Raw genomic sequence first — 10,519 nt, forward strand, 5'->3', positions numbered from 1 at the left:
CCGTGTACCGCAAAAAAAAAAAAAAAGTTCAAATGCTTGTATTGATAATGAAGAAGTACATGGTATTATTTGTCCACATGTAACTAAATAAGGAAACTTGCTAAAGAAAGAATAGCGAAAATATTATATGCTATCCTTTCATTATTAATGCTAATTTGAAAGCTTGAAATGAGCAGACAACTCAATATTTTCCAACATGCATCACGTTAGCTTTTAATTCATTAGCTGTCTTTTCCTACTGTTTGCTTTCTTGCTGTGGTCTACATTTTATACTGGTGCTACAGAGCTATGTGAAAGGATTATGCTGCCCCACTTTAGTCCCAGGAAATAGAACTGCTATGAATTATTAATAGTATTGGCTTTCTAATGCTTTAATTTCACCTCTTTGTTTCAGAGAAGGATATTAGTTAAATGGGATTTTTTTTTTTTTTTTTTTACCACTCCAGGAGCTTACTACATTTTGTAGGAAATGCTGACTTGAGTTATAGAAAATATGGTCTTATGTTGATTTCCACCTCTACCTGTGATGGATCCTCCAACCATTCCACTCCTCTGTATCCTTGCTTAGTGATAGGTTAATAGGGACGTTTTCAAACTGTGCTCTTCAGAGCCCTTGGGATTCCCCAGTGGTTCTCGAGGTGCAGCTGGCAGAGAGAAAGGCCTGGGGGGAAGGTTCTGCACCCCCAGGCCCCAACCATTCCCTTGTTCAGAGAAGCACTTCACTCCTGCTATAAGCAGTAAGCTTTTGTGCAAGATTATGTTGGAAGAAAGGATTCCTTTCTTTAAAAAGGAGCTTAAAAATCCTGAATTAATACAGCAAATACAATAAATAGGTGTCTGTACATCTTTGGGATACTAAGAAAAATGTCTAAGGATTTTTATTGGATAATCACAACATGTATGAGCACATACAACCAATTGTGTGCTGAATTTGACCAAGGTGGTGGCAAATCAGGTGACTGGGTTTGCAGGATGGACTTGGCCCTCTTGTGGTGTTGAGATAGTCACCCTGAAGTGAGTGGAGTCGGTTACTATGTTTATTTATGTAGTGAGTAAACTCACAATCACAAGAAATGCAGTAAAATCTGGGGGCTGGCAAAAATATTGATACATGGACAGATTCCCATGAACCACAGGCTTATATTCAGCTTATTAGGTCGATCCATAGGCTTCTAACTTTCTTTAAGAGACTGAATATTGTCATTATTTGAGTTATTTCATAGGGGACTTCCATCAGCAAAATATTTACTCATTTTCTGTAATAAGAGCAACTATTTCTTTACCTTTCAAAGAGTGGGGGAAAAAAGCAGGAGGGTTTTGTTTTGTGTTAGGTAAAAATCGAAGAGTTAACAGGTCATGCTCAGGGTTCCTTTCTGTGTGTGGACTGTGTAGTCCCTATACAGTCTATGCCCCTTCCTCTTATGCATGGAAGCTACAGACCTGAGGAGGGCAGGCAGGTGACAAAGACTCCATTCATTCAGTAAATATGTATTGAGTGCCAATTATCACTGGGCATCATGCTAGATGTTGGGGATACAATAGTGTGTAAGACTCTGACCCTGCCTTCTTAGGATTTGCATTCTAATGTGGAGGAGGCACGTAGTGAATACATAAACAATCATATAAACATAGCAATTATAGAATGTGGCAATTCCCATGATATACACAATAGCATGGGAGTAGGGCCCTTTTTAGATAGGGGCAGTCAAAGTAAGGTCTCTGAGAGGGCAAAAACCTCAGTGCATTTTAGAAGGCCACAGCTGGCCTCTGCTGGCTGCCAAGGCCATAAATGTGTGGCACTTACTGTACTTGACAGCTAAATGTGTGCCATCAGGACCCACAAATTAGAGACAATGCTGTGGAAACCCTGAGGGGACCAATAGTTGGTGATTCTCTGAATAGGAACAGAGAAACACAGCACAGTTAATTTATTAAATGAAGAGATTTTTCCTCGGTCACTTAACATTTATCAGCACTGTGTTTTATTCGTTTTTCTTTAATGCAAAGATGGCCTGAAGAATACTTAAAAGTAATATGTACAAGATCATTGTCCTTTGCCATTCCATAAAAAATTGTTTTCACAACTGTGAAAACATGTAAGGAATGTATCCATAATGGAATTCCTGTTTCTGTTATTTCTTTATAATTGTTAACGGCAACATGATTTTGGTAAGAGAATTAAACTTTACAAAAATTAGTTTTATTTTCAAAATTTCTACATAAGGCATTTATATTAAAGGGAAGGGAGGACATGGTTATCAAGTAACATGACTTCTGTCAATAGAATTTTCCAGTTTACATTCTCATTCTTTCATTTTTATTCATTGAACCTTCTTATTGTTTTTTAAAGCCTACCAGTGGATCATGTTGCTTAAATAAAAATACCTGAAAGATATATGCACACAAAGCAGAAATAATGGACTTGAGTCTTGTTCGAGAAAATATAATTCACCCATCCATCCAGCCATCCATTCAATATTTATTGAGTCTGTGAAACTGATAGGTAAAATATGCTGGAGTTAAGAGCGTGTATTAGTGTATTATGATCGTGTTGGGTGCACACAGTTCACGATTCAATCTTTCTCTGCATAGTTACTGTAGCAATTCTCTGAAAGGCATGTAAGTAGCCAAAATGTGGCTAGAGAAGCTAAAATAAAGAGCAATTTGAAATTATCCACTGTGTTAAAAATTGACTAACAGAATGAATTCTGGAAAAATACATGGGGTGGTTTACCTAGGCAACCACAAAGAAAAGAAAAGAGAAACTATTATATCACCAAGGAAGTTCAGTAAGCCATCTGATTACAATATGAGAAATCACTAGTTTCTCTGTATACCAGTTTAAAAACATGATGATTAAAATGCATCTTGTTCAAAACAGCAAGAAAAATAGAACATATCTAAGTATAAACTTACCAAGAAATATACAGGACCTGAATTTAAGCAAAAAAATTTTAATGAGGAACATAAACACTTGAACAAAAGTAGACAAAATTGTTATTTTTTAATACAGTTTTCTTGAAGTTTAATAATTTTTCGAAGTAATTCAAGAAGATCAGTCAAGAGAATGTATTTCTTTTTTCAAAAAAGAGATAGTTTGGTTTAAATCACTGTACTTGGTTTCTAAGTGGGTTTTTAAAAATAATTTACATAGATTTCTTTTTTTTCTTGCTTATGAGAAATACTGATCAGCATATTGCTTCTTTGAAAAGGGGGCTCAAATCACCCAATTCTTTGTGAGAAATAAATTAAAATTATTTAATTATTGACTTCACTTTATTCATAATCAATACTCTATTCATAAATACTCTTTTTTTTTTTTTTTTTTGGCCGTACGCGGGCCTCTCACTGTTGTGGCCTCTCCCGTTGTGGAGCACAGGCTCCGGACGCGCAGGCTCAGTAGTTGTGACACACGGGCCCAGCCCCTCCACGGCATGTGGGATCTTCCCTGACCAGGGCACGAACCCGTGTCCCCTGCATCAGCAGGTGGACTCTCAACCACTGCGCCACCAGGGAAGCCCCATAAATACTTTTTATTCATAAATATTCATGAAAAAGTAAAAGCATATTGAATAATTTAAATACATATAACAAATTATTTTTAAATTTTTATTTTATATTGGAGTAGAGTTGATTAACAATGTTGTGTTAGTTTCAGGTGTACAGCAAAGTGATTCAGTTGTACATATACATGTATCTATTCTTTTTCAAATTTTTTTCCCATTTAGGTTATTACAGAAGACTGAGCAGAGTTCCCTATGCTCTATATATATATATATGCTATATATATATATATGCTATATATATATATATATATGCTATATATATATATATATATATATAGTAGGCCCTTGTTGGTCATCTATTTTAAATATAGCAGTGTGTATATGTCAATCCCAACCTCCCAGTTTATCCCTCCTCTGCCCCCCCAGCCACCTTTTCCCTTTGGTAACCATAAGTTTGTTTTCTAAGTCTGTGAGTCTATTTCTGTTTTGTAGATAAGTTCATTTGTATCTTTTTTTTTAGATTCCACATATAAGTGATATCATATGATATTTATCTTTCTCTGTCTCAGTTACTTCACTTAGTATGATAATCTCCAGGTCCAACCATGTTACTGGAAATGCATTATTTCATTCTTTTAATGGCTGAGTAATATTCTGTTGTATATATGTACCACATCTTCTTTATCCGTTCATCTGCTGATGGACATTTAGGTTACTTCTATGTTTTGGCTATCATAGACAGCGCTGCAATGAACATTGGAGTGCATGTATCCTTTCAAACCATGTTTCTCTCTGGATATATGCCCAGGAGGGGGATTGCTGGATCATATAGTAGCTCTATTTTTAGTTTTTTAAGGAACGTCCATACTGTTCTCCATAGTGGATGTACCGATTTACATTCCCACCAACAGTGAACCTCACTTTTCCCCACAACTTCTCCAGCATTTATTGTTTGTAGACTTTTTGATGATGTCCATTCTCACCAATGTGAGGTGATATCTCATTATACTTTTGATTTTCATTTCTCTAATAATTAGCAATGTTGAGCATCTTTTCATGTGCCTTTTGTTCATCTGTATGTCTTTGGAGAAATGTCTATTCAGAGCTTCTGCCTATTTTTTGATTGGGTTGTTTGTTTTTTTGATATTGAGCTGCATGAGCTGTTTGCAGGTTTTGGAGATTAATCCCTTGTCAGTCCCATCATTTTCAAATATTTTCTCCCATTCTGAGGGTTGTCTTTTCATTTTGTTTATGGTTTCCTTTGCTGTGCAAAAGCTTTTGAGTTTAATTAGGTCACATTTGTTTATTTTTATTTCCATTACTCTAGGAGATGTATCAAAAAAGATATTGCTATGATTTATGTCAGACTGCTTTTCCTATGTTTTCCTCTAAGAGTTTTATAGTATCAGTTCTTACATTTAGGTCTTTAATCCATTTTGAGTTTATTTTTGTGTATGGTGTTAAAGAATGTTCTAATTTCATTTTTTTACATGTAGCTGTCCAGTTTTCCCAGCACCACTTATTGAAGAGACTGTCTTTTCCTCCATTGTACAATCTTGCCTCCTTTATTGTAGATTAATTGACCATAGGTGTGTGGGTTTATTTCTGGGCTTTCTATCCTGTTCCATTGATCTATATTTCTGTTTTTGTGCCAGTACCATACTGTCTTGATGGCTGTAGCTTTATAGTATAGTCTGAAGTCAGGGAGCCTGATTCCTCCAGCTCCGTTATTCGTTCTCAAGATTGCTTTGGCTATTCGGGGTCTTTTGTGTCTTCATACAAATTAAGATTTTTTTGTTCTACTTCTGTGAAAAATGCCATTGGTAATTTGATAGGGTTTGCACTGAATCTTTAGATTGCCGTGGGTAGTAAAGTCATTTTGAGAATATTGATTCTTCCAATCCAAGAAATGGCATATCTTTCCATCTGTTTGTGTCATCTTTGATTTCTTTCGTTAGTGTCTTATAGTTTTTGGAGAACAGGACTTTTGTCTCCTTAGGTAGTTTATTCCTAGGTATTTTATTCTTTTTGAGGTGATGGTAAATGGGAGTGTTTCTTTAATTTCTCTTTCTGATTGTTAGTGTATAGGAATGCAAGAGATTTTTGTGCATTAATTTTGTATCCTGCAACTTTACCAAATTCATTGATGAGCTCTAGTAGTTTTCTCATCGCATCTTTAGGATTTTCTATGTATAGTATCATGTTGTCTGCAAACAGTGACAGTTTTACATCTTTTCCAATTTGGATTCCTTTTATTTCTTTTTCTTCTCTAATTGCCATGGCTAGGACTTCCAAAACTATGTTGAATAAAAGTGGTGAACGTGGACATCCTTGTGTTGTTCCTGATCTTAGAGGAAATGCTTTCAGCTTTTCACCATTGAGAATGATGTTAGCTGTGGGTTTGTCATATATGGCCTTTATTATGTTGAGATATGTTCCCTCTATGCCCACTTTCAGGAGAGTTTTTATCATAAATGGGTGTTGAATTTTGTCAAAAGCTTTTTCTGCATCTATTGAGATGATCATATGGTTTTTATTCTTCAATTTGTTGATGTGTATCACACTGATTTGCAGATATTGAAAAATCTCCTGGTCCGATCTTCCCGGACCAGGGCACGAACCCACGTCCCCTGCATCGGCAGGCGGACTCCCAACCACTGCGCCACCAGGGAAGCCCTCTGTTGATGATTTTTGCATCTATGTTCATCAGTGGTATTGGTCTGTAATTTTCTTTTTTCCTGGTATCTTTGTCTAGTTTTGGTATCAGGGTGATGAGGGCCTCACAATGAGTGGGAGTGTTCCTTCCTCTGCAATTTTTTGGAATAGTTTGAAAAGGATAAACTTTTCTCTGAATGTTTGATAGAATTCACCTGTGAAGCCATCTAGTCCTGGACTTTTGTTTGTTGGGAGTTTTTAAATCATGGTTTCAATTTCAGTAATTGTGATTGGTCTGTTCATATTTTCTATTTCTTCCTGGCTCAGTCTTGGGAGATTGTACCTTTCTAAGAATTTGTCCATTTCTTCTACATTGTCCATTTTATTGGCATATAGTTGCTTGTAGTAGTTTCTTATGATCCTTTGTATTTCTGTGGTGTCCACTGTAACTTCTCCTTTTTCATTTCTAATTTTATTGATTTGAGTCCTCTTTTTTCTTGATGAGTCAGGCTAAAGTTTTATCAATTTTATTTATCTTTTCAAAGAACTAGATTTTAGTTTCATTGATCTTTTCTATTTTTTTCTTTGTCTCTATTTCATTTATTTCTGCTCTGATCTTTATGATTCCTTTCCTTTTACTAACTTTGGGTTTTGTTTGTTCTTCTTTCTCTAGTTGCTTTAGATGTAAGGTTAGATTGAGGAAAGAACCTCATTTCAGATGCCTATGTATGCACTCCAGTATCTAGAATATACCTTGCATACAGTGCTACTTAAATACTTATTGAATTGAATTAATGGGTACTATTGGATTATGTGGTTCTTTTACACATTAACGGGGAGTGGGAAAAAATATATATCCCATTCCAATCACATCCTCACTAATTAGATAAAAATTTGTGTAAAAATTTGTGACTAGTTATTTTTTGGCTAGGAGAACTCTTATGTCTGCCATTTCCAGACCTGAGCCACCCCATTGCAAGGGCAGCACATGAAGAGTGAGGTCTTAGGGCTTGCCAAGTGACAGATGACCAGAATACTCCTAGGTGAGTAGGCACGTCAGGCAAGACAGTTCCTAGCAACACGGATGACATGTGTGGAGCCATGGCACAGAGTGGCCCTCCCCCTACACATACACACACACACAGTGTAAACAGAGCTAACTCACCTAACAGCATGAGGAGCATTCTGCTCCTACCAGTGATGTAAATTCCTCCTTGGCCATAGGTCTAGCCAGTGAAGAAATTCTTGGTGGTGTTGAAGATCAACTACAGGTAGATAGTCAAGCTCTCAACTAGTTAAATACACAGAGCTCAGGTGGATTAGTCATTGCAGCTTTGATGTCCACTAGTCCAAGTCCTGGACTCAGTGGTTCAAGTTCCTCTCTTATTCTCACTGGAGCCCATTCAAATATGGCTTTCACTCCACCAACACTGTTCTTGTCAAGGTCATCGGTGACCCCTGTGTTACTAAACACAATGGTCAATTCTCAGTCCTCACCTTACTTGACCTGCTGGCAATGTTGCCCCAGTTGATCTCTCCCTGTTCCCAGAGGGCTTCATTTGACTCTCAGGACACAATGCTCTCCCAGTTTTTCTCCTACCTCACTGGATGCTTTCTTTTCCTTTGCTGGTTCTTCTTCTACTTCCTGAGCTCTTAACATTGGGATGCCCTACAGTGCAGTCTGTGGACCTCTTTCCTTTTCTATCTACATTCACTTTCTTGGTGATCCCACCCATTCTTATGGCTTTCAATGCTATCTACAGACAAATTCCAAATTTCATCTCTCCAGATTCATAGATCCAGCTGCCTACTCAACATCTCATTTAGATGTTTAACAGACATTTCAAATTTAACATTCCATAACTGAACTTCTGATCCTTCCCCCAAATCTGCTCTTCTCACAGTCTCTCCAGTTCAGTAAATGACAATTCCATCCTGTAGTTTTTCAAACCAATAACCCCGGTATCATCCTTCAGTCTCCTCTTTTTCTCACACCCACATCCAATCTGTCAGCGAATCCATTGACTATACCTTCACAGTATATCCAGAATCTGATCACTGTCACCACCACCACTGCTCCTACCCGGGCAAGTTACTTAACTCTTCTGTGTCTCTTTCCTCATCAGTAACTTAGGAGGACTAATGGACTATAGCTTACAGGGTTAATGTGTGGATTAAAGGAAATAGTGTATGTAAAGAATTTAGCACAGTGCTGAGCAAACAGGTAGTGCTTCATAAATGTTAGCTTTTATTTCTACTGGCCTCTCTGTTCTAGAAGGTTTCAAGGAGATTTGACTGGTAATGTTGAAGCCATCAGCCATTTTCATAATAACTGAACTTCATTCTTCAACACATGCAATTTTGATTTTTAAGATTTCAACTAAATGAGCTGAAGAAAAGAAAATGTTGCTGTGCTGATGGCTTAGCTTATGAAAAAGAATAAAAGCTCACCTTACCCAGAAAAATTGTCACAAATAAGAATCAAAAAGGGGGTTAAAACAAACTACTATTTGTAAAATAAATAAGATACAAGGATGTAATGTACAGCACAGGGAACATAGACAATATTTTATAATAACTTTAAGTGGAGTGTAATCTATAAAAATATTGAATCACTATGTTGTACACCTGAAACTAATATAATATTGTAAATCCACTATATGCCAATAATAGAGTTAAATAACACAAGGGCAATCCTGAATCATTGTCATTCTTCTCCAGCCTGATTAAGAGTAATTTTCAGCTAGTCAGACAACTTTAGCTTAGAAAATATTCTTAATTCAAGGTTATGTGAGATTGTTACATATGATACTGCACAGCTGTACACAGCACTAGCTTCACAACCTCAAAGACTTTTGCGAATATATGAGGAAACTTGTAGACTGTTTCTACAACTGGGATAACAGCCATCATTTGTATAAAACTGCCTCCTATTATTATTAACCTGTAGTCCCACTTAATCTGAAACGCCAACTAATTATTAGTAGGTAGAAAGATTCTGGAAAATCCTTAACAATATCTGAGGTGTTAGCAATATCACAGTAATCTTGGAATTTACATGAAGCATCTCATTAAGTACCAAATGTATAAATTATCACTTATTAGTGATATCATGTATAAATTAGACACATGATATCACTAATAAGAAAAAACACTATATAAGCAGAAAAAGTTTCAGAACATTTACTCTGTCTCTTTAATGCACTTTGCTAATATATATGGTAAGAAATGGTTTTTGAATAGATAAGAAAAATATTCATCTAATTTTATTTTAATGTTTAAATAAAGAATAAATGTGATTTTTTCCATATTCTTTCATTCTTTCTCTCTCTCTCATTCTGCACATACATATATATAATCTACCATGTGCTGGGTAAGGAGAAAAACTCATGGTGCATTGTTTTTCTTCTTTATAAAAATATTTTTATCCTTTTGCATACAAGAGCTAGGTAGTAATGGCATCGGATGTTTTAAGAGGAGGGAAATAACCCCAATATGAAATCATCCGGAGTTGACTGTGCTTAATTTGTCATTAGCTTGTCTTTGACCACATTTAATTATGTGTTAAACTCTGTGGTATTCTGATATAAAATTTTCACGTTGTACAAATCATGTATATATTTCACATCATATGCAGAAGTTACTTAGTAAATGTAAACTCCCATTATTACTCATCGTGGGATCATTTTAGCTAATCTATATATACTTAAATGCTAATTTTTATTTATTTGTGTATTTTTTGTAGGAAGTCCTGGCTGAGCAATGTTGGAAGTCCTAGTTCTCGCATCGATCGCACGACCTTTTCCAATGAAAAAACCATCTCTAAACTTGAATACTCTAATTTTACTATTCGATACTAATAGGAGAAAAATTAAAATTGTAACGCTCATACTGCACAAAAGACACTATGTATTCTTAAGTCTATATACTACAATGATAGTAGCAGAGTAGGGTAAAAAAAGGAACTTTCTGTTCTGAAAGCTACAACATTATATGTTACTAAAAATGTCTGACACTGAAATAGTTTTGCTCAAATATGTTTTTAACAAGCCAAAACTTAGTGTTCTAAAATTTAAAATGTCATTACAAAATATTTAATATGAATATTTTACTGTATTTAAACTTGTCTCGGAATCTTTAATTCTAATATTATGGCATACATGTTATTTGGCTGGACATAAAATAAAGTTAACCATGTAAAAATTATTTTTAGGTATTGTTGTCTGAATTGCATTCTAAAATCTCTGAATAATAATTTGTTGTTAAAGTTGAATAATTTGTTTAATAACAACAACAACAAAATAACCAGTAGTTAGATGTAAATGTATATGATGATCAGCATAGCCCTAAAATCAATA

General features: G+C 35.5%; 1 protein-coding gene across 1 annotated transcript in view; it reads left to right on the forward strand.

Moving 5' to 3' along the window:
- ACYP2 (acylphosphatase 2) overlaps nucleotides 1-10,245 on the forward strand; it is a 176,570-nt gene extending 166,325 nt beyond the window's left edge. The window contains exon 4 of the mRNA XM_082852283.1: nucleotides 9,907-10,245. Within this exon, the coding sequence (XP_082708409.1) occupies nucleotides 9,907-10,021 (115 nt within the window). The 3' untranslated portion in view covers nucleotides 10,022-10,245. The remainder of the gene's footprint in view (nucleotides 1-9,906) is intronic.
- The last annotated feature ends 274 nt before the right edge of the window (nucleotides 10,246-10,519 follow it).

This window comes from Leucopleurus acutus (genome assembly GCF_964270905.1).
Source record: "Leucopleurus acutus genome assembly, chromosome: 12".
Taxonomy (NCBI): domain Eukaryota; kingdom Metazoa; phylum Chordata; class Mammalia; order Artiodactyla; family Delphinidae; genus Leucopleurus; species Leucopleurus acutus.